The 22,784-nt window shown below is 56.9% G+C and overlaps 1 protein-coding gene across 1 annotated transcript; it reads left to right on the top strand.

Moving 5' to 3' along the window:
- The first annotated feature begins 1,650 nt into the window (after positions 1-1,650).
- Positions 1,651-19,931, top strand: DAPK3 (death associated protein kinase 3). Its single transcript, XM_010367266.2, has 9 exons — positions 1,651-1,750; positions 2,931-3,086; positions 14,592-14,952; positions 15,195-15,324; positions 15,646-15,694; positions 15,918-15,944; positions 17,249-17,401; positions 18,293-18,338; positions 18,761-19,931. Exons 2-9 carry the CDS (start codon positions 3,025-3,027, stop codon positions 19,295-19,297), a joined length of 1,365 nt encoding a protein of 454 aa, XP_010365568.1. The 5' UTR covers positions 1,651-1,750; positions 2,931-3,024; the 3' UTR covers positions 19,298-19,931.
- Positions 19,932-22,784: the final 2,853 nt, after the last annotated feature.

The following is a 22,784-nucleotide window of genomic DNA, read 5'->3' as shown; positions in this document are numbered from 1 at the left end:
GTCTCGATCTCCTGACCTCGTGATCCGCCCGTCTCGGCCTCCCAAAGTGCTGGGATTACAGGCTTGAGCCACCGCGCCCGGCCTATTCTTTTTTAATAGTACAAAAGTTAAGGTGGTATGTGGAAGCTGAACTTTTTTTTTTTTTTTTTTTTGAGATAGTCTTTGTTGCCCAGGCTGGAGTGCAGTGGCACGATGTCACCTCACTTCAAGCTCCGCCTCCCGGGTTCATGCCATTCTCCAGCCTCAGCCTCCCGAGTAGCTGGAACTACAGGTGCTCGCCACCACACGCGGCTAATTTTTGTACTTTTTAGTGGAGACGGTTTCACCAGGATGGTCTCCATCTGACCTCGTGATCTGCCGGCCTTGGCCTCCCAAAGTGGGATTATGGGCGCTAGCCACCACGCCTGACCAACCCATTGTATGTTGAAAATGTAAATAAAAAATGTAAAGGCCGGCTTGTGGCTCACACCTGTAATCCCAGCATTTTGGGAGACCGAGGCGGGCGATCACAGAGATCGAGGATTGCTTGAGCTCAGGAGAGACCAGCCTGGGCGACATGGTGAAAGCCCGTCTCCACTAAGAATAGGAAAACTAGCGGGGCTTGGTGATGGGCACCTATAATCCCAGCTACTTGGGAGGCTGAGGCACGGGAATCGTTAGAACCCGGGCGGTGGAGGTAACAGTGAGCCAGATACCGCCAGTGCACTCCTGCCTGGGTGACAGAGTGACACCCTGTCTCAAAAAATAAAAAGTTACCTTCCAGTGTTGTCAGTTGGCACATACTAAGTCTCAGTAAAATGCTTGCTGTTATCCTTTTTTTTTTTTTCTTTGAGGCGGAGTCTCTTTCTGTCGCCCAGGCTGGAGTGCAGTGGCGCGATCTCGGCTCACTGCAAGCTCTGCCCCCCGGGTTCACGCCATTCTCCTGCCTCAGCCTCCCAAGTAGCTGGGACTACAGGCACCCACCACCACGCCCGGCTAATTTTTTTTTTTTTTTTTTTTTTTTTGTATTTTTAGTAGAGACAGGGTTTCACTGTGTTAGCCAGGATGGTCTCGATCTCCTGACCTCGTGATCCGCCCATCTCGGCCTTCTAAAGTGCTGGGATTACAGGCGTGAGCCTCCGCGCCCGGCCTGTTATCCTCTAGTTTGAGACGAACAGGGGCCCTGTGAATGACAACCCCGGATTGGCCTCATTTGCAGTTTAAGTATGTAGAATATGGTAACAGTTTTCAGAGGAGGAAACTGCCACATAGGGACTAAAGCATTCCCAGGGTCCACTCCAGGAGCTGCCATGCGCGCTCAGCCACAGGTGAGCCATCCATTCGCGCATCCGGTGCTCCGGGAAGGCAGGAAGCGGGATGCAGGGCTTCAGCCTCACTTCTCTAGCTTCAGCACCAGGGTCAGAGGAGAGGCGGGCGGGGCGATCAAGGGGCCAGAAGTCGCCCTTTTTTCCGTCCGCTGACCAGCGTCGACTGCAGCCAATCAAATCAGGGATGGCGAGTCCTCAGCCAATGGCGAGGCTGCATCCGGGTGCGGGGGCCGAAAAGGCAGCTGGGGGCGGGGCGTTGAGGTGCGGCCCGAGCGGCGGACAGAACGGCCAATAGGCGACGGGATCTGCTTCCCGGGGCGGGCACTTGGCGGGTGTGGTGACGTCGACGCAGGCGCGTCGCGTCGCCAGGGGCGCGGGGCTTCTGCAGGAGGCGGCGGTAGCCAGCGAGGCGGCGCTGGCTCTGGGACTCCGGGCGGCGGAGGGTGAGGAACGGGCTCGGGCCGAGACTGAAGGGCTGGGTGGGTTCGGGGCGGTGCTCCGGGGGCCCGCGAGGGAGGGAGAGAACCTGAGGGGCTGGTAGGTTTGGGGACCCGTCTGGTTGACCGGGCCGTGGAAGGGGCTCGGCCGGGCCTGTGAGGGGCGTGGCGGCACCAGGGATGCTGGAGCGGAGCCTTAGGGATGGGGAAGGCCTTGGGGGCGGTTCTGCAAAGGTAGCCATTGGGGTCTGCCTAGAGGCTTGTGCGGAGATTGTAGGCGAGAGGGGTGGAGGACGGTGGAGGACACTCAGATGGTGCCCTTTTTGGAGGCCCGTTTTGGGGGGTAGGGGAGACTGCGGTTGGGGGACTTTGAAACGTGAAGCGGGGAGGAAGAGGTTAATCTTGCGAGGACGGTGGAGGTCAGCGCGAGAGGGAGGCAAAGTGGGCTTGCAGGAGCGTGGACGGCGTCGTCCAGTTCCTGGAAAATTGAGAATTGGGGGGAGTCAGAGATGGTTAGGGGTGGGCGGGGGTGTTCCATCGATGAGGTTCTTAAGAGACCTACCGAGGGCAAGGACAAGGAAGGGTTAAGGTAGTAACTTAACTTGAGAATTTTGACCAGAATGGCAGCACTTTGGGAGGCCGAGGTGGGACGATCGCTTGAGCCGTGGAGTTCCAGGCTGCGGTGAGACATGATTGCACCACTGCACTCCAGCCTGGGCGACGGAGCGAGACTCCTTCTCAAAACAACAACAACAAAAAGAAGTAGACTTAAGAACTTCGTTAAGACATTGGCCAGGGAGTAAGGTAGCCCTGGGATTTGAGGTTGAGGAGAGCGTGGGGAACGTGCAGGAATGGTGGGGGATTTTGGCTGAGCAGGTTCGGAGAAGTCTAGGAGAGGCAAAGAGGCGCAGGCAGCGTCAGGGAAGTCAGAATTATGTGTCTGGAGAGTTTTGTGGGGTGAAGGTGGCCCAGTGGGACTGTTACTAACCTTTTGAGTGGTTATGGGGCTTTAAAAGAGGTGACATGACAGGACCCAGCCCACTAAACACAGCACCTCTCTGAGGAGTCTGGAGCTTCAGAGTGGAGAGGTGGGAGGCTTGTGTTTGGTAGGCAGGTCTGTCCATTAATCTAGGAGAAAAGGGTGGTGTCTCAGTTCCTCACTTCTCTCTTTCCCTGTCTCCTCCAGGGTCACCATTAGGGGACTCCTGAGGTCCTATCTCCAGGCTGCGGTGACTGCACTTTCCCTGGAGTGGAAGCTGCTGGAAGGCAGACCGGCCGCCATGTCCACGTTCAGGCAGGAGGACGTGGAGGACCATTATGAGATGGGGGAGGAGCTGGGCAGGTGAGCTGTCCGCCCCCGCCAGGAGGGAGGCACTGTGGGGTTTTCTGAACAGCAACTCTCCTTCCTGTTCTTTATCCTGTATCCTGAGAAGGAATGAGTCAGTACCGTGTGCTGGTGGAACAAATTTGGGCCGTGGAGTCAGACAGCCCTGGCTGTGAATTCCTGCTTGTGAATCCTCAGTTTCCTGTGGGGAGGAAAGTAATTGAGCCTTTACAGCAGCCAATACCGTGCCTGACATGGGGCACCAGAGCAACAGATGCCAGCTGCTTTTGTTATTAAAAGGTGTGTCTTCTGCCTGGGCAACATAGCAAGACTCCTCTCTACAAAAAATAAAAATGAAAAAAATTAGCCAGGTGTGATAGCTCATGCCTGTAGTTCCAGCTACTAGGGAAGCTGAGACGGGAGGATGGCTTGAGCCCAGGTGTCGGAGGCTGCAGTGAGCTATGATTGTGCCACCGCACTGCGGCCTGGGCAACAGAGTAAAACCCCATTTATTAAAAAAAAAAAAAAAAAATTCTCCCTATGTGAATCCTCTTTTGTGGGAGGCCCTTGAGTTTTTTCCTAGCTCTTGGATATTTAAAGGAGGGGGAGGGAGGGGCGTGTCTCCAACCTGCGCCCACACCTCTGTCAACTGTTTAACATTCTTGTGGGAAAAAGCAGAGGTTTCCTATTCCAGGGAGGCAGCCGATTTCCTGCCTGTCTGAAGCTTGGAGGGTCCCCTGGGACCCCGCCCCCTACAGACCAGCCAGACACCATTAGGCCCTGCCTCCTTTTGTAGAGCCTCCAACCTTATTTGGTGAGTTTGCTGCTGGCCAGCCTCCCTGGAGCCGCCCCATGATGTCACCAGAAGGGAATGTAAATAACTGAGCTCTGTGTCAGGCCCGGGGAGAGAGCTGCCACTCTTTTGGGATCCTGAGGTCCCTCCTTCAGGAATTTCCTCCGTTAGTGGCAGAGAAGGCACGCCCCCTCCTCCTGTAGTGACTTCTGCTTCAGTGTTGAAAATGTGTTAGGACCTCCCGCTAGGGGTCATTTGGCAAAAGTCAGCAAAATTCAGCCAAATTGATGATGTCTATTTCTTTTAACCCGCTGATTTCACCTCTAGGAATTAATTCATTGGAAAAATGTAAATACATGGATGGAATGACTTAAGACTGGGGTAGTCGCTAGAACAACGTTTACCAGGACAACAGCCTTTTTTTGTTGTTGTTGTTGTTGTTGTTGAGACGGAGTCTCGCTCTGTCACCCAGGCTGGCGTGCAGTGGCGCGATCTCCGCTCACTGCAAGCTCCGCCTCCCGGGTTCACGCCATTCTCCTGCCTCAGCCTCCCCAGCAGCTGGGACTACAAGCGCCTGCCACCATGCCCGGCTAATTTTTTTGTATTTTAGTAGAGATGGGGTTTCACCGTGTTAACCAGGATGGTTTCGATCTCCTAACCTCATGATGCGCCCGTCTCGGCCTCCCAAAGTGTTGGGATTACAGGTGTGAGCCACCGCGCCCGGCCTTTTTTTTTTTTTTCTGGACACTGTTTCATTCTGTCTCCCAGGCTGGAGTGCAGTGCTGAGATCTCGGCTCACTGCCACCTCAGCCTCCTGGGTTCCAGGTATTCTCCAGCCTCAGCCTCCTGAGTAGCTGGCATTATAGGCGCCTGCCACCATCCCTGGCTAATTTTTGTATTTTTAGTAGAGATGGGGTTTCACCATGTTGGCCGGGCTGGTCTCCAACTCCTGATCTCAGGTAATCTGCCTGCTTTGGCCTCCCAAAGTGCTGGGATTACAGGCATGAGCCACTGCACCCTGCTGGGAACAACAGCCTCTTAAATGGCCCCCCCAAACCACTGCATCAGGGCTGGAATAGGATGCAGCTCTTAAAAAGAACCAGGCAGGGCCGGTGTGGTGGCTTCCGTCTGTAATCCTAGCGCTTTGGGAGGCCAGAGCGGGAGGATTGCTTGAGCCCAGGACTTCAAGACTAGCCTGGGCAATATAAGTTGACCCCGTCTCTCAAACGAACAGAAATGCATAATTAAAAAGGTATATTTACCTTCTGTGTTTGCTGTGAAGACTTGGACGTCTGGTGTGTATTTCATGTCACAGTTCTTCCTAGGACTGGCCACACCTCACGGGTTTGACAGCTCTGGGTGGCCAGTGTCTGCTGTTCTGATAGCACTGCTTCAGGTAGTGGTCTGGAACATTCTCAGAGATACGTGAAGTGCAAGATGAAGGCCCAGAATGCAGCATAACGTGCTGTAATGTGTGTTTTTTTTTTGAGACGGAGTCTTGCTTTGTCACCCAGGCTGGAGTGCAATGGTGTGATCTCAGCTCATTGCAACCTCTGCTTCCCGGGTTCAAGCGATTCTTATGCCTCAACCTCCTGAGTAGCTGGGACTACAGGCGCTTGCCAACACGCCTGGCCAATTTTTTTATATTTTTATTAGAGATGGGGTTTCAACATATTGGCCAGGCTGGTTTTGAACTCCTGACCTCAAGTGATCTTCCCGTCTTGGCCTCCTGAAGTGCTGGGATTACAGGCGTGAGCCACCACGCCTGGCCTAATTTTTTTAAACTGCAAGCACGGACTGCCTGTGCACCCTCATGTCTGCTGTCCTGATTCGTTTACTCAGGAGTCAGCGCACTGCAGCCCGTGGGCCAAACCCAACCGGGGCAAACACTTCTATTTCCCTGACACTTGATTTTATATGGTCTGCAAGCTAGGAATGGTTTGGAATTTTAATTTTTTTTTTTTTTTTTTTTTTGAGACAGGGTCTCACTTTGTCACCCGGGCTGGAGTATAGTGGTGAGATCTCTGCTTACTGCAGCCTCGACCTCATGGGTTCAAGCAATTCTCCTACCTCAGCCCCCTAAGTAGCTGTAGCTGGGACTACAGGCTCCCGGTACCATGCCACCCCTGGCTAATTTTTTTGTATTTTTTGTGCAGAGGGAGTTTCACCATGTTGGCCAGGCTTGTCTCGAATTCCTGACCTCAGGAGTTTGACCCACCCACCTCGGCCTCCCAGAATGCTGGGATTACAGGTGTGAGCTACTTTGCCTAGCCCACATTTTTTTTTTTTTTTTAATTGAGTCGGAATCTGGCTCTGTTGTCCAGGCTGGAGTGCAGTGACTCGATCTTGGCTCACTGGAACCTCCGCCTCCCAGGTTCAAGCAATTCTCCTGCTTCAGCCTTCCAAGTAGCTGGAATTACAGGCACCTGCCACCATGCCTGGTCAATTTTTGTATTTTTGGTAGAGATGGGGTTTTGCCACATTGGCCAGGCTGTTTGCGAACTCCTGACCTCAAATGATCTGCCCGCCTCTGCCTCCCAAAGTGCTGGGATTACAGGCATGAGCCGCTGTGCCTGGCCCCAGCCCACACTATTTTTGTTTTGTTTTTTTTGAGACGGAGTCTTGCAGTGTCGCCTGGACTGGAGTGCAATGGTGCGATCTCAGCTCACTGCAACCTCCATCTCCTGGGTTCAAGCGATTCTCCTTGCCTCAGCCTCCCGAGTAGCTGGGATTATAGACACCCTCCAGCACGCCCGGCTAATGTTTTTGTATTTTTAGTGGAGACAGGGCGTTCACTATGTTGGCCAGGCTGGTCTCGAACTCCTGACCTCGTGATCTGCCCACTTTTGCCTCCCAAAGTACTGGGATTTCAGGCGTCAGCCACCATGCCTGGTTTCCCAGCCCACATTTTTAAACATCACAAACCCTATCAGTAGAAATCGTCAGTGTGTAGGCCACACTTGGGTCGTGTCTGGGTTGTGGCAGGCACTTAGGAAGTGGTTTGGGAGTGATACCTGAGACCATCATTGAGGAGGGCTTGCTGTGTCCTCGACCTGCGCTGGGGGCCAGGGAAGTTACAGAGAAGCGAAGCGGGTGGGCTTGGCTCTCAGGGAGTTTCTTTCCTGGTTGGGGAGATCAGGCACCTGTAGAGTTCCACCTGTAGAGGAACTGAGAGCACGCCGGTGGCCTTGCCTCTATGGAGCAAGTCCGTCTGTGGCCAGCGAGACCGGGAGCTGTCTGGAGGCTGGCGGCTGTGGTCTGGTGTTGCTATAGGAGGACTCAGTGGCAGAACCTGAAATCCCGTTGGCAATAGCAAAACAGGGAAAGGCGTGGTTTATGGAACTGGGGAGTCCAGGTGTTCGGCGGCCGCAGGTGTGGCTGGGTGCTGGTGTGTGCGGTGCCCTGTGTCCCCTGGGCCGAGGTCCACTCCAGCGTGGAGGAGGCGCCCTGGCAGAGTGAGTGACAGGGCTTACGTGCCACCCGCAGTGCCTGGTGGCTCCCCTCTCCTGTCCTGGTGTGTTCTTAGGCAGCGTTCTACATGGTGGCCCCTGCCATGAGCCCGAATCCAAGCCCAGCAGAGGGAGAGAGGCTCTCTTCCCAGCAGGCGTTCTGAGCCATGTGCACTGGATTGGTCTCTTTGGGCTGGAGGGCATGGTTTTCTGTTGCCCAGGTCCAGTCATGTTCCCTTCCACCCCTTTCCTGGACCACTGAGTCCCACAGACTGAAAGTGAGCATTGAAGGCTGCCCTGGGACAGCTGGCTCTGTTAGGAGACAGGGTGGAGCCGGGAGCTGGGCAGGCAGGAGCCCGGTGCCCAGCCCCAGGTGCCCGCTTCCTGTGAGAGCACCTGGGCTCTGGAGCCTGCAGCACCTGGTTTGAAGGTTTGAATCCTCCCGCCGCTGGCTGACTGCATGTCCTTGGGCTAGTTGCTTTCTGTTTCTCAGCCTCAGTTTCTTTGAAATGCGGAGAGTGGCCAGGTGCAGTGGCTCTACCTGTAATGCCAACACTTGGGGGAGTGGAGTGGGAGGATCTCTTGAGGCCAGGAGTTCCAAACCAGCCTGGGCAACACAGCAAGATCTTGTCTCTACAAAAAGTAAAATGAATAAATTAGGTGTGGCAGCATGTGCCTGTAGTCCCACCTACTTGGGAAGGATCGCTTGAGCCCAGGAGTTCGAGACCAGCGTGGGCAACAGAGTGAGACCTCATCCTTACAAAAAGAAAAAAAATTAACTGGGTGTGGTGGTGTGTGCCTGTAGTCCCAGCTGCTTGAGAGGCTGAGGCAGGAGGATTGCCCGAGCCCAGGAGGTCGAGGCTACAGTGAGCCATGATTGAACTACTGCACTCCAGCCTGAGCAACAGAACCAGACCCTGTCTCAAAAAAAAAAAAAGAGGGTCTGGCCCTTGGACCGGATCTGCCCTGCAGTGGAGAGGAAGCGTGGACTGGATCACCCTGGGTGGGAAGAAAGCGTGGACCAGATCAGGCCTAGGTGGGGAGGAAGCATGGACTGGATCCGCCCCGCAGTGGGAAGGAAGCATGGACTGGATCGTCCTGGGTGGGGAGGAAGCGTGGACTGGATCGTCCTGGGTGGGGAGGAAGTGTGGACCAGATCAGCCCCAGGTTGGGAGGAAGCATGGACTGGATCTGCCCCGCAGTGGGAAGGAAACGTGGACTGGATCCGCCCCGCAGTGGGAAGGAAGCATGGACTGGATCGTCCTGGGTAGGGAGGAAGCGTGGACTGGATTGCCGTGGGTGGGGAGGAAGCGTGGACCAGATCAGCTGGGTGGGGAGGAAGTGTGGACTGGATCCGCCCTACAGTGGGGAGGAAGCATGAACGGGATCTGCCCTGGCTGGGGAGGAAGCATGGACCAGATCAGCCCTGGGTAGGTGAGGCAGTGTGGACCCAATCCGCCTTGCAGTCGGGGAGGCAGTGTGAACTGGATCCGCCCTGGGTGGGGAGGCAGTGTGGATCGGATCCGCCCTGTAGTGGGGGAAGAAGCGTGGACCGGATCAGCTGGGGGTGGGGAGGAAGTGTGGACCTGGTGGCCCAGAGGCCGGCCTCCCCCGGATTCTCAGCCTGGGGCTTACGTGGGTGACTGTGATAAGACCTCAGGTTCAGAGGCATGAGTGAGCCGGGATTCCGTTCTAAGCAGAACTTTGTGTCTCCCAACGTTTATTGTTGATTGACTTTGGACTAGCTGCTGGAAATCACCACTGTGACAGGGCTGGGAGCAAAGCAGAGCCACATCCACTCACCTGACCCGATTCACTGGGGGTGAAGGAGCATGGACACGCTTCTTTTGTGCCTTTGTGTGCACTAATTATGTTTTGTAGAGATGGGGGTCTCACTGTGTTGCCCAGTCTGGACTCGAACTCCTGGCCTCAAGTGATCCTCCCATCTCAGCCTCCCAAAGTGTTTGGATTACAGGCATAAGCCTCTGCACCCAGCCTCCTCTATTTTTTAGTTCAGGTTGGAATAACACTAGAGGAATAAAATCTGCGTGTTTAAAAAGGAGGCAGCCCGGCCAGGCGTGGTGGCTTATGCCTGTAATCCCAGCACTTTGGGAGGTCAAGGCAGGCAGATCACTTGAGGTCAGGAGTTTGAGACCAGCCTGGGCAACTTGGTGAAACCCCATCTGCACTAAAAATATAAAAATTAGCCGGGCGTGGTGGTGCGCACCTGTAATCCCAGCTACTCGAGAGGCTGAGGCAGGAAAATCACTTGAACTCAGGAGGCAGAGGTTGTAGTGAGCCGAGATCGCACCACTGCACTCCAGCCTGGGCGACAGAGTGAGACTCTGTCTCAAAAATAAACAAATGAATAAATAAATAAAAAAGGAGGCAACACATCCAGATATTCCTGCCGAGTTCCTGGCGCACGGGTACCACTGGATTTGGATGCTGTGGCCGTGGGAGTCCTCCTGCGATAGGAGGTGGAAGTATTACCATCAGCTTGGTGGGTGCAGGTAGAGGGGAAGGAGGAAGGAGCTCCAGGTGCAGGGAGTGCTACAGCAAGGTCGGCGCCAGGGAGGGAGCAGGATGTATGCAGGGGATGTCATGTTGCACGCAGCCTGGGCCGGGTGGGCCGAGTCCGAGGGAGCAGAACGTATGCAGGGGATGTCATGTTGCACGCAGCCTGGGCCGGGTGGGCCGAGTCCGAGGGAGCAGAACGTATGCAGGGGATGTCATGTTGCACGCGGCCTGGGCCGGGTGGGCCGAGTCCGAGGGAGCAGAACGTATGCAGGGGATGTCATGTTGCACGCGGCCTGGGCCGGGTGGGCCGAGTCCGAGGGAGCAGAACGTATGCAGGGGATGTCATGTTGCACGCGGCCTGGGCCGGGTGGGCCGAGTCCGAGGGAGCAGAACGTATGCAGGGGATGTCATGTTGCACGCGGCCTGGGCCGGGTGGGCCGAGTCCGAGGGAGCAGAACGTATGCAGGGGATGTCATGTTGCACGCGGCCTGGGCCGGGTGGGCCGAGTCCGAGGGAGCAGAATGTATGCAGGGGATGTCATGTTGCACGCGGCCTGGGCCGGGTGGGCCGAGTCCGAGGGAGCAGAATGTATGCAGGGGATGTCATGTTGCACGCGGCCTGGGACGGGTGGGCCGAGTCGGAGGGAGCAGAATGTATGCAGGGGACGTCGTGTTGCACGCGGCCTGGGACGGGTGGGCCAAGTCTGATGAGGACTGCCTCGCTTTCCTCCCACCTCTGCCCTTGGCTGTCAGCGTGAGGCTCCTGCAGCCGCTGTAACAAACCCCACAAGTGAGTGCCCTGGATAACCATGGCTTCCCTCAGGGGTTCCGAGTCTACCGTGGACCCGCAGGGCTGGGCCCTCCTGGAGGCTCCAGCGGGGAATGCGGTTCCCACCTTTCCAAGAGTCTAGAGGCACCCGCTTGGCTCTCGGGGACTCCTTCCTTCCCCTTCACAGCCACAGCGCAGCCTCTTCCAGCCTCTCTCTGACTCTCATCTCACGAGGATGCTATGAGGACACTGGGCGCTGGATTACCCAGGATGCTCTCCCATCTCCAGATCCTTAACCTCATCCTGTCGGCTGAGCGCCTTCTGCTGTTAGGACTGCCATCTTGGCAGGTCCCCGGGGTGAGCACGTGGATGATGTCTTTGAAGGGGCTGTTATGTTTAGTCTCCCCCATGATCAGTAGTAATTTGGCACCTCCCCTTGCCCACCTCGAATGTCCCTGCCTCTGACCCCCCGCGTGTGTGCAGAGTATGTCCTTGGTGGCCCGCCATGGGAGTTTTGTTACCAGCACACCCTGACCTGGGTCTCCTGGAGGTGCAGTGAGCACACACTGTTTATCTGTGGCCCTCCATGCTGCTAGGACGTGAGGCCGGGAAGGACAGGCCCACGCCCAGCCCATGGCAGCGACTCCAGCGCCTGGAGCAGGCTGAAGGGCTTAGGCCTTTTGTGTCTGGTGTGATGTCCTCAAGGTTCCTCTGTGCTGTGGCCCGTGGTGGGACTTGTTCCTGTTCATGGCTGGCTCGGGCTCCAGTGTGTGGATGGGCCACCATGTGTTGACCATGCTTCCGCTGACGGGCGTTTGAGCTGTTTCCACCCTCTGCTGCTGTGAGCATCACTGTGGAAGTTACCACGTGGATGTGTGTGTGTGTTTCTCTCGGGGAGATGCCAGGAGTGGAATTGTGGGTTACGTGGAAACTCCGTGTTGAAGCTTCCGAGGGGCCGGGCTGTTTCCACAGCTCCACCTGGACGCGTGCGGCTCCGGCCCCACATCCTCACTCTGGTCTCTTGTCTTGCGAACGCGCGTGTTTCTTTCCCTCTGTACGCTGAGTAGGGAGCTCTTTCGAAGTCAGTGGCGTAGATTTACGAAAATGGTGAAATGAATTCTGCGGTGACTAGTTTGGTCAGGATGGAACTGCACCAAATAAAAAGCAAACCCTCCCTCTGTGCGCACGCCCTTAACCCCCTCCTGGGGGACCTGCTGCGGACAGGCTGCTGTGTAGCTCCGTACCTTTCTTTTTTTTTTTTTTTTTTTTTTTGAGACGGAGTCTCGCTCTGTTGCCCGGGCTGGAGTGCAGTGGCCGGATCTCAGCTCACTGCAAGCTCCGCCTCCTGGGTTTACGCCATTCTCCTGCCTCAGCCTCCCGAGTAGCTGGGACTACAGGCGCCCACCACCTCGCCCGGCTAGTTTTTTTTTTTTTTTGTATTTTTTTAGTAGAGACGGGGTTTCACCGTGTTAGCCAGGACGGTCTCGATCTCCTGACCTCGTGATCCGCCCGTCTCAGCCTCCCAAAGTGCTGGGATTACAGGCTTGAGCCACCGCACCCGGCCAGCTCCGTACCTTTCTAACGAACAAGACCGCGTTCTCTGCCTCACGGAGTGGGTGACATCATGAAGGTCTCTTCTTGTCCACGTGTAAAGAGCCGGCCTATTCTTTCTCATGACTGGGTAAAATTCCCCTGGATTAATCAAAATCTCTTCCAGTTCCCATTTATTTCTTTTCAGTTCTTATTTGTCTGGAAATGAGTGCCTCTTTTAAAATTTAGAGACAAAGTCTCGCTCTATCGCCCAAGGTGAAGTGTGGTGGTGCGATCACAGCTCACTGCAGCCTTGAATTGCTGGGCTGAAGTGCTTCTCCTGTCTCAGCCTGCCGAGCAGCTTGGACTGCAGGTGCACCACCACACTTTGCTCTTTGTTTTTTTGAGACAGAGTCTCGCTCTGTTGCCCGGTCTGGAATGCAGTGGTGCGATCTCAGCTCACTGTAACCTCTGCCTCCCGGGTTCAAGCAATTCTACCTCAGCCTCCCGAGTCACTGGGACTACAGGCGCCCACCACCATGCCTGGCTAATTTTGTATTTTTGTAGTAGAGATGGGGTTTCACCGTGTTGGCCAGGCTGGTCTTGAACTCCTGTCCTCAAGTGATCTGCCCGCCTTGACCTCCCAAAGTGTTGGGATTACAAGCATGAGCCACTGCGCCCAGCCACTTTGCTTATTTTTTAAATTTATTTTTATTATTTTTATTTTTTTATTTTATTTTTTAAATTTTTATTTATTTATTTATTTATTTATTTTTGAGATGGAGTCTCGCTCTGTCGCCCAGGCTGGAGTGCAGTGGCCGGATCTCGGCTCACTGCAAGCTCTGCCTCCCAGGTTTACGCCGTTCTCCTGCCTCAGCCTCCTGAGTAGCTGGGACTACAGGTGCCCACCACCTCGCCCGGCTAGTTTTTTGTATTTTTTTAAGTAGAGACGGGGTTTCACCTTGTTCGCCAGGATGGTCTTGATCTCCTGACCTCGTGATCCACCCGTCTCAGCCTCCCAAAGTGTTGGGATTACAGGCTTGAGCCACGGCACCCGGCCTATTTTTTATTTTTATCTTTTTTTGAGATGGAGTCTCACTCTGTCGCCCAGGCTGGAGTGCAGTGGCCGGATCTCAGCTCACTGCAAGCTCCGCCTCCCGGGTTTACGCCATTCTCCTGCCTCTGCTTCCTGAGTAGCTGGGACTACAGGCGCCCGCCACCTCGCCCGGCTAGTTTTTTGTGTGTTTTTTGTAGAGACGGGGTTTCACCGTGTTAGCCAGGATGGTCTCAATCTCCTGACCTCGTGATCCACCTGTCTCAGCCTCCCAAAGTGCTGGAATTACAGGCTTGAGCCACTGCACCCGGCCTTTGCTTATTTTTAAATATTTCTTTCTTGTAGAGATGGGGTCTCACTGTATTGCCCAGGCTGGTCTCAAACTCCTAGGCTCAAGCGATCCTTCCTCGTCAGCCTCCCAAAGTGATAGAATTATGGGTGTGAGCCACTGCACCTGGCTCAGTTCTCTATTTTTTAAATTTATTTTTATTTTTTTGAGACAGGGTCTTGCTGTGTTGCCCAGGCTGGAGTGCAGTGGCGTGATCTCAGCTCACTGCAACCTCTGCCTCCTGGGTGCAAGTGGTTCTCCTGCCTCAGCCTCCTGAGTAGCTGGGATTACAGGCGCCCGCCACCAAGCCCAGCTGATTTTTTGTATTTTTGGTAGAGGCGGAGTTTCACCATGTTGGCCAGGCTGATCTTGAACTCCTGAGCTCAAGTCATCGGCCCACCTGGAACTCCCAAAGTGCAGGGACAACAGGCCTAAGCCACCGTGCCTGGCCCCCCCTCAGTTCCCTCTTTTTTGTTTTTTTTTTTTTTTTGAGACGGAGTCTTGCTCTGTCGCCCGGGCTGGAGTGCAGTGGCCGGATCTCAGCTCACTGCAAGCTCCGCCTCCCGGGTTTACGCCATTCTCCTGCCTCAGCCTCCCGAGTAGCTGGGACTACAGGCGCCTGTCACCTCACCCGGCTAGTTTTTTTGTATTTTTTAGTAGAGACAGGGTTTCACCGTGTTAGCCAGGATGGTCTCGATCTCCTGACCTCGTGATCCGCCCGTCTCAGCCTCCCAAAGTGCTGGGATTACAGGCTTGAGCCACCGCGCCCGGCCAGTTCCCTCTTGATATGCATTGAACTCTTCATTCTTTCACTTTTCAATAATATGCTGGTGCCATATGGTGAGTGCTGGCTCTGCACTCGCCTCCGCACACTTGCTGGGCATAGCCCTGGGATGGGTGGGAACGCTGTGTCTGATGGTGCAGGACTCTGGGTATTGCTTTCTGAGAAGGCGTGGAGTCTGCTCCCCCGAAGCGGCTGGCTCATGTCCTTCGATGTGCCTGGTGCTGAGCTGCGCCCAGAGGAGCAGGTGGAGGTGTCGGGGAGCCAGCCACCCCCACTCACTCCCTCCCCTTCCTCCAGCGGCCAGTTTGCGATCGTGCGGAAGTGCCGGCAGAAAGGCACGGGCAAGGAGTATGCGGCCAAGTTCATCAAGAAGCGCCGCCTGTCATCCAGCCGGCGCGGGGTGAGCCGGGAGGAGATCGAGCGGGAGGTGAACATCCTGCGGGAGATCCGGCACCCCAACATCATCACCCTGCACGACATCTTCGAGAACAAGACGGATGTGGTCCTCATCCTGGAGCTGGTCTCTGGCGGGGAGCTCTTCGACTTCCTGGCGGAGAAGGAGTCGCTGACGGAGGACGAGGCCACCCAGTTCCTCAAGCAGATCCTGGATGGCGTCCACTACCTGCACTCCAAGCGCATCGCGCACTTTGACCTGAAGGTGAGCCCCGTGGGGCCAGCCAGTGTGGGGGCGGGGAAGAGCCTGGAGGGCACCTCCTGCACGTGGGGGTGAGGGTAGGGGGGGCTTGGGAGCGTGGGGGTGAGGTTGGGGGAGCGTGGGGGTGAGGTTGGGGGAGCTTGGGGGTGAGGGTGGGGGGGGACCGTGGGGGTGAGCGTAGGGGGAGCGTTGGGTGAGGTTGGGGGAGGCCCGTGCTTTCTCGGCTGAGCCCCCTTCCGCCCCAGCCGGAAAACATCATGCTGCTGGACAAGAACGTGCCCAACCCACGCATCAAGCTCATCGACTTCGGCATCGCGCACAAGATCGAGGCGGGGAATGAGTTCAAGAACATCTTCGGCACCCCGGAGTTTGTGGGTGAGGCCCTGCCCAGTGGGCAGCCCAGCCTGGGGAGGGTGGTCTGGGGCTGCCTGCTGGGCATGGGTTGGGTCATGCCCGGCGCCGGCTGCTGCTTCCACAGCCCTGAGGCTGCCCCTCTTGGGCCCGGCATTGCAGGAGGTCAGGGCCTCCGTTTGGTGCAGCCCAGGCGTCCTACTGTCAGGCCCTGAGGGCCAGCTCTGCCGCATTCATGCCCCAGGGGCTGTGATGTGTGAGAGCCTTGACCCCGTGCCTGTGTCCTGAGCCTCTTCGTTGGCTAGTGTGTCCCCAGCGCCTGATCCACATCTCCCTTTTCTGCAGCCCCAGAGATTGTGAACTATGAGCCACTGGGCCTGGAGGCGGACATGTGGTGAGTGTGCCACCCCCTCCCCTGGGCCTTCCTGCTGTCCTGGAGCGCAGGCCAGCGCTGCAGCTGGGGATGAAGCGGGGTCTTGCTGCTGTTCGTGTATGGGGGGACCATTGCCCTAGAACGGGCTCTGGATGCCCTGGTCCTAGGAGGATGGGCAGGGCCCTGCACTGGGAGGGTAGGTGGCCCCACACTGCGCTGACTGTTTCCTCTTGTCTGTCCCCAGGAGCATCGGCGTCATCACCTACATCCTGTGAGTACCTGGCGGGGGCCCCTCAGCTGTGCAGCACAGCTGGCACGGGTCCTGGGCTCCGTGTGTTTCATGCGGACGCCGGGGTTCCCCAGCCTGGCTGTGACCTATCACAGGTGCTCAGGGGATACCGGGTGAACAGATGAGTGATTCTCTGTGGCTGCTGTTCCAGAGGCTTCTGAAGAGTTCTGAAGGCAGGACACTCACAGAGCCCTGAGCAGGCCCCGGGTTCGGGGGTGTGTATGCTCCTGTCCCTGCGGCTGCTAGGGAGCCCAGCCTTCTCAAAGTGCAAGGAAGGGACCTGGCCGCAGGCTGGGTTTTGACTCCTCCCTGGGTCACACACGGGCCTGCCGTTGTTTAGTATTTTTATTTGTTGAGACGGGGTCTTACACTGTTGCCCAGGCTGGAGTGCTGTCCTAGCTCACTGCAGCCTGCACCTTAAGCAATCCTCCCACCTCAGCCTCCTGAGTACCTGGGACTACATGTGCACACTACCATGCTCAGCTTTTATTTATTTATTTTAACGGAGTTGCGCTCTTGTTGCCCAGGATGGAGGGCAATGGTGTGATCTCGGCTGTGGACTGCAACCCCTGCCTCCCGGGTTCAAGTGATTCTCCTGCCTCAGTCTCCCGAGTAGCTGGGGTTACAGGCGCCCACCACCACACCCAGCTAAGTTTTGTATTTTTAGTATAGACAGGGTTTCACCATGTTGGTCAAGGCTGGTTTTGAACTCCTGACCTCAGGTGATCTGCCCGCCTCAGCCTCCCAAAGTGCTGGGATCACAGGTGTCCCACCGTGATCACAGCCACCATGCCCGGCTGGCTAATTTTTTTTCTCTTTTTTTGGAGACGGAGTTTTGCTCTTGTTGCCCAGCATCAGGCTGGGAGGCAGACACTGTCGGGGCCTCTTGCTGTCGGGCTGTTGACTTTGATCCCTTGGCTAAGGTGGTGTCAGCTTGGGCTCCCCCTGCAGTTACCCTCCTCCCCTCGGCGTTACTGAGGACTGGGGTCTTTCGGGTCCTGCGTCTGCACAGATACTTCGAGTCTCCAAGGAGACCCTGCCCGTTCATTGCTGCTGCTGTCAGTGGCGGGGTGTGGGGGTGGATTTTGAATGCCTCTTGGGTGGTGGCTGGGATCGTTGCAGGAAGATTCTAGGAGCTCAGGAGTGTGAGTGGCCCAGGCGCCTGCCGTCAGCCTGTCTTCTGTGCTCTGCCTGTCGTGGGCAGGACGGAGTTGGGGGCAGCCAGGGAGGCGGCACGGTCGTGGTGGGAGCCCAGGACCCCACTGAACCCTGTGCCCGTCTCACAGCCTGAGCGGTGCATCCCCGTTCCTGGGCGAGACCAAGCAGGAGACGCTCACCAACATCTCAGCCGTGAACTATGACTTCGACGAGGAGTACTTTAGCAACACCAGTGAGCTGGCCAAGGACTTCATTCGCCGGCTGCTCGTCAAAGATCCCAAGTACGAGGGGCTGGCAGGGGGCGCGGGGTGGGACATGGGACACGGGCCCTCTCCTCCCAGCGCCACCTCCCTGTGGCTGGGGATCGGACATTGCTTCCCTCTCGGGCTGGAGAGAGTAAACTGATGGCCCAAGTTGGCCATTGCCATGGTTTTTTCTTGAGACGGAGTCTCGCTCTGTCACCCAGGCTGGAGTGCAGTGGTGTGATCTTGGCTCACTGCAGCCTCTGCCTCCTGGGTTCAGGATATTCTCCCATGTCAGCCTCCTGAGTAGCTGGAATTACAGGTGCCCGCCACCACACCTGGCTAATTTTTGTATTTTTAGTAGAGCCAGAGCTTCACCGTGTTGCCCAGGCTGGTCTTGAGCTCCTGACCTCCAGTGATTTGCCTGCCTTGGCCTCCCGAAGTGCTGGAATTGCAGGCGTGACACACTGTGTCTGGCTGCTTGCCGTGTTTTTAACAAACTTTTAGTTGCCAGTGTGTAAAATAAGGTTCCATGTAAAGTTCCAGGTGACTTGTTTTCCTGTAAATGGTTAGAATCCCGGCAGTGCTGAGCCCTCACTCACAGGGCCTTCCCGGGCCTCCCCTGACCTCCCCGGACCTCCCTGGGCGTCCCCAGGCCTCCCCAGACCCCCAGACCTCCCTGGGCCTCCCCGGCCACGCAGCCTCTCTCTCGGGCACCTGGGTTTGCTACTCCAGCCTGAAGTCTCAGCTCTCTCCACCATCCCCCAGAAAACCCCGCGCTGCCTGAAGTCCCCTTGTTCAGCTCCTATGGTTGGCTGAGCAGAGGCTGGGGGGTGACGTTAGGGCTTTTGGGGGTCCTGGGAGTCAGTCATCCGTGGGAGGACGGGATAGATGGTGCAGGTGTAACTAACCAGGGCAGGGGTCTTCCAGGCGGAGAATGACCATTGCCCAGAGCCTGGAACATTCCTGGATTAAGGTAAGTCGGGGGGCGGGGGAGTTCCCTGGGCTTCCCGCCTTGGCCTTCTCACTCGGGTCCGGATGGCCTTCAGCATTTAAGGCTTGTGGATGTGACAAACCCCAGTGGCTGGGAAGGGTCCCCAGAGGAGTGGGCCTGGGTGGTGGGGGTCGGGTCCTGGGCGTGGGACATCTGGCACCCGACAGACCTGGTGGCGTCCTGGGCTGGTGTGTGTCCAGCAGGGCTGAGACTCCCAGGGCCACGGCCGCAACGTTTTTCTCGAATGAGCACTTTCGGCTTTGCATTGGGCCGGGCAGTCTCTGTCACGAGGCGTTGACTCGGCTGCCGGATGAGCCCCGGAACCTCAGTTCACACTGGCAGGTGGGGGCTGGCAGGGCTGGGTGGCGTCGCGGGGACCCTGCTCAGGCCTCCCTCCCTCCTAGGCGATCCGGCGGCGGAACGTGCGTGGGGAGGACAGCGGCCGCAAGCCGGAGCGGCGGCGCCTGAAGACCACGCGTCTGAAGGAGTACACCATCAAGTCGCACTCCAGCATGCCGCCCAACAACAGCTACGCCAACTTCGAGCGCTTCTCCAGGGTGCTGGAGGAGGTGGCGGCGGCCGAGGAGGGCCTGCGCGAGCTGGAGCGCAGCCGGCGGCTCTGCCACGAGGACGTGGAGGCGCTGGCCGCCATCTACGAGGAGAAGGAGGCCTGGTACCGCGAGGAGAGCGACAGCCTGGGCCAGGACCTGCGGCGGCTGCGGCAGGAGCTGCTCAAGACCGAGGCACTCAAGCGGCAGGCGCAGGAGGAGGCCAAGGGCGCGCTGTTGGGGACCAGCGGCCTCAAGCGCCGCTTCAGCCGCTTGGAGAACCGCTACGAGGCGCTGGCCAAGCAGGTGGCCTCGGAGATGCGCTTCGTGCAGGACCTGGTGCGCGCCCTGGAGCAGGAGAAGCTGCAGGGCGTGGAGTGCGGGCTGCGCTAGGCGCACTGGGGTGGGCCAGGCCCCAGGACAGCTGGAGCTCGGCCTTTGGTGGGGGCGCTTCCTGTGGACGCTGCTCCTCCTGTCCTGTTCCAGCCCTTGTGCACTGCCCCCAGGCTGGAGACGGAGTGGGAGGAGCCGGAGGGCAAGGGTGGGTGTGGGACGGGGCTGCTTTGCTGCACAGCCTCCAAGCCAGCCTTCACCTTCGCTCCTGCATCATTGGTGACGCCAGGACCCTCCAGGCAGCGTGGCCTCTGGCGCTGTGAGGGTTGGGACCCAGGATGGGACTGGTTACCGAGGCACAGCAGCCGTCCAAAGGCAGCCCTGGCCCAGGCCCAGGCCTGGGGGAGGGTTTGTGGGCAGTTCAGCGGGGTGCTGCCCGTTGCTGCCACTGGCCCAGGACGAGGTCGTGGGACAGGGAGGGTGGGGTGGACGGCGGACAGGCAGTCCCCACGCTTCTGGGTGGCTCCGGGCTTGGTGGGGTCTTCTACTATGTGTCCTCCTTGCCAAGGCCTGTTCCCTGGTTGTGGGGTTCCCTGCTGCGGACTCCTCCGCGAGCCCTGTCGTGGCGCGTGTGCAGGCCTAGACAAGAGCGGCCCTTTGCAGCCAAGAGAAATAAAACACCGGCTTCCAGATACACAGCGTGTTGTGCGCTTCAGACCTTGGCAGGGGTATCGATACACCAGTCCTTGGCCAACGGGGATGTGCCCTCCGAGGCTTTCATGTTTCTCTCTGTGTTCCCTGCCTGCCGCTGTGCTCCTCGGGAAGAAGGGGACAAAGTTGGATGGCCTCGCAGAGCCTCACGGTGTCCTAGGAGCTGCGGCATCTTGGTCTCTGGCGCCCCTGGATGTTTCGATTGCAATGAGATGGAAGCTCCGGGCAGCCGAGGTGGGTCAGTCATTTCTTGTCCTTTTGCACCTTTCCGGATGCTGCTGCGTCCCACATGGGAGCCCCTGCCCTGCCTGGAGCCACAGGCCGGTGGCCTTGGAGGAGCAGCACTCAGCACAGCTACTGGGTCTCCCACGTGGTTTCAGAGAGGGCCTCACCCTCCTGGAGGAGGCTTTTTTTTTTTTTTTTTTTGAGATGGAGTCCCGCCCTGTGGCCCGCTGGAGTGCAGTGGGGCGATCTCGGCTCACTGTAACCTCCGCCTCCTGGACTCAAGTGGGTCTCCTGCCTCAGCCTCCCAAGTGGCTGGGATTACAGGCGTGCATCACCACATGTGGCTAATTTTTGGTTTCTGTTTTTGTTTGAGATGGAGTTTTGCTCTTGTTGGCCAGGCTGGAGTACAATGGCACGATCTCGGCTCACCGCAACCTCCGTCTCCCAGGTTCAAGTGGTTCTCCTGCCTCGGCCTCCCGAGCAGCTAGGATTACAGGCATGCGCCACCACACTGGCTAATTTTGTATTTTTAGTAGAGACGGGGTTTCACCACGTTGGTCAGGCTAGTCATGAACTGACCTCAGGTGATCTGCCCACCTCAGCCTCCCAAAGTGCTGGGATTACAGGCGTAAGCCACCATGCCCAGCCGTAATTTTTGTATTTTTAATAGAGATGGGGTTTCACCTTGTTGGCCAGGCTGGTCTCGAACTCCTGACCTCAAGTGATCCACCCTCCTTGGGCTCCCAAAGTGCTGGGATTAGAGGTGTGAGTCACTGTATCTGGCCTTTTTTTAACTTTATTTTTTTTCATTGAGCTATGATTCACACACCCTAAAATCTTTTTTTTTAAGTGTACAATTCAGTGGTTTTAGTATATTCACAGGGGCAGGAAAATGTACATCCACATAAAAATTGTATGTGAGCCAGGCCTTGTGGGGCTGCTTGTGGTCCCCACTACTCAGGAGGCTGAGACAGGAGGATCACTTGAGCTCTGGAGGCAGAGGCTGGAGTGAGCTGTGATCCCGCTACTGTACTCCAGCCTCGGTGACAGAGCAACACCTTGTCTCATAAAGAAATGCACAGTGCACCAGACATGGTGGCTCACGCATGTAATCCCCAGTACTTTGGGAGGCCGAGGTGGGCGGATCACGAGGTCAGGAGATGGAGACCATCCTGGCTAACATGGTGAAACCCCGTCTGTACTAAAAGTAAAAAAAAAAATTAGCCGGACATGGTGGCGGGCACCTGTAGTCCCAGCTACTCGGGAGGCTGAGGCAGGAGAATGGTGTGAACCCGGGAAGCGGAGCTTGCAGTGAGCTGAGAGAGCGCCTCTGCACTCCAGCCTGGTGACAGAGTGAGACTCCGTCTCAAAAAAAAAAATAAAATAAAAAGAATGCACAGTGTGTCTCCTGGTGCCAGCTGTAAGCATGTTAAGTGAGTGGATCACATGTGCCTTCCTCTTCCTGCCCATCTCATCCGGTCCCGTAGGCAGGAAGGATGCCTTAGAACTCCCAGGTCACCTGCCACAGAGCCACTGGGAACCGCAGCCTGGCCACGGAGGAACCTTGTGGGACACAGCCACCAGGTGGCACTGAGGAGGCCGACTGGTCCAGTGCCCCATCCCTGCAACTGGGCTCTGCCTGGGAGGTCCAGGATGATGCTGGGCCGGGCAGCCAAGTGTGGACGGACCAGCCGAGGGATTTAAGTACCCGTGGCTCAGACAAGGCATTTGCACACCCATGTTCATGGCAGCACAACTCGACAGCCAAAGGGTGGAGGGAACCCAGGCGCCCATCCATAGATAGTGGAGAAATGGAGGATCCCTTCTGTGATGGAACATGACTCAGCCTGAAAAAAGGGAACCCTGACAAGGGCCACAGCATGGATGCGCCTTGAGGATGTCACGGTCACTGAGAAGCCTGGCACAAAAGCACAAACACCAATTCCACTCCTAGGAGGTCCCTACAGCTGTCAGACTCACAGAGACAGAAAGTAGGATGGGGGGTGTCGGGCTGGGGAGGTGGGTGGAGAGTGTTTCTGGGGATAGAGTTTCAGTTTGGGAAGGTGAGAAAGTTCCAGGAATGTGGCCCAACTCTGGCTCAGGCCTGTAATCCCAGCACTTTTGGAGACTGAGGCAGGAGGATTGTTGAGTCCAGGAGTTTGAGACAAGCCTGAGCAACACAGTGAGACCCCTGCTTCTACGAAAAATAAGAAAATTAGCTTAACGTGGTGGCCCATACCCGTGGTCCCAGCCTCCAGGGAGGCTGAGGGAGGAGGAACGCTTGAGCTCAGGAGGTTCAGGCTGCAGTGAGCCATCATTGTACCACTGGACTCCAGCCTGGGCAGCAAAGCAAGACCATATCTCAAACACACAAACACAGTGCCGGGTGCAGTGGCTCATGCCTGTAATCCTAGCACTTTAGAAGGCCGAGGCGAGAGTTCTCACTCAAGCTCAGAAGTTTGAGACCAGCCTGGGCAACATGGTGAAAACCCGTTTTTACTAAAAATACCGAAGTTGGGCCAGGCGCGGTGGCTCACGCCTGTAATCCTAGCACTTTGGGAGGCTGAGGCAGATCAATCACGAGGTCGCGAGATCGAGACCATCCTGACCA

Source organism: Rhinopithecus roxellana, chromosome 8 (assembly GCF_007565055.1).
Source record: "Rhinopithecus roxellana isolate Shanxi Qingling chromosome 8, ASM756505v1, whole genome shotgun sequence".
Classification (NCBI taxonomy): Eukaryota; Metazoa; Chordata; class Mammalia; order Primates; family Cercopithecidae; genus Rhinopithecus; species Rhinopithecus roxellana.
This window is presented reverse-complemented; position numbering and strand designations above follow the sequence as displayed.

What these genes read in the sequence shown, in the direction of transcription:
- DAPK3 (XM_010367266.2), top strand. Translation starts at nt 3,025, where the DNA reads ATGTCCACGTTCAGGCAGGAGGACGTGGAGGACCATTATGAGATGGGG. An exon ending in GGCCTGGAGGCGGACATGTG is followed by an intron (nt 15,695 to 15,917) that starts GTGAGTGTGCCA and finishes GTCTGTCCCCAG; the next exon opens with GAGCATCGGCGTCATCACCT. An exon ending in GGCGTCATCACCTACATCCT is followed by an intron (nt 15,945 to 17,248) that starts GTGAGTACCTGG and finishes CCCGTCTCACAG; the next exon opens with CCTGAGCGGTGCATCCCCGT.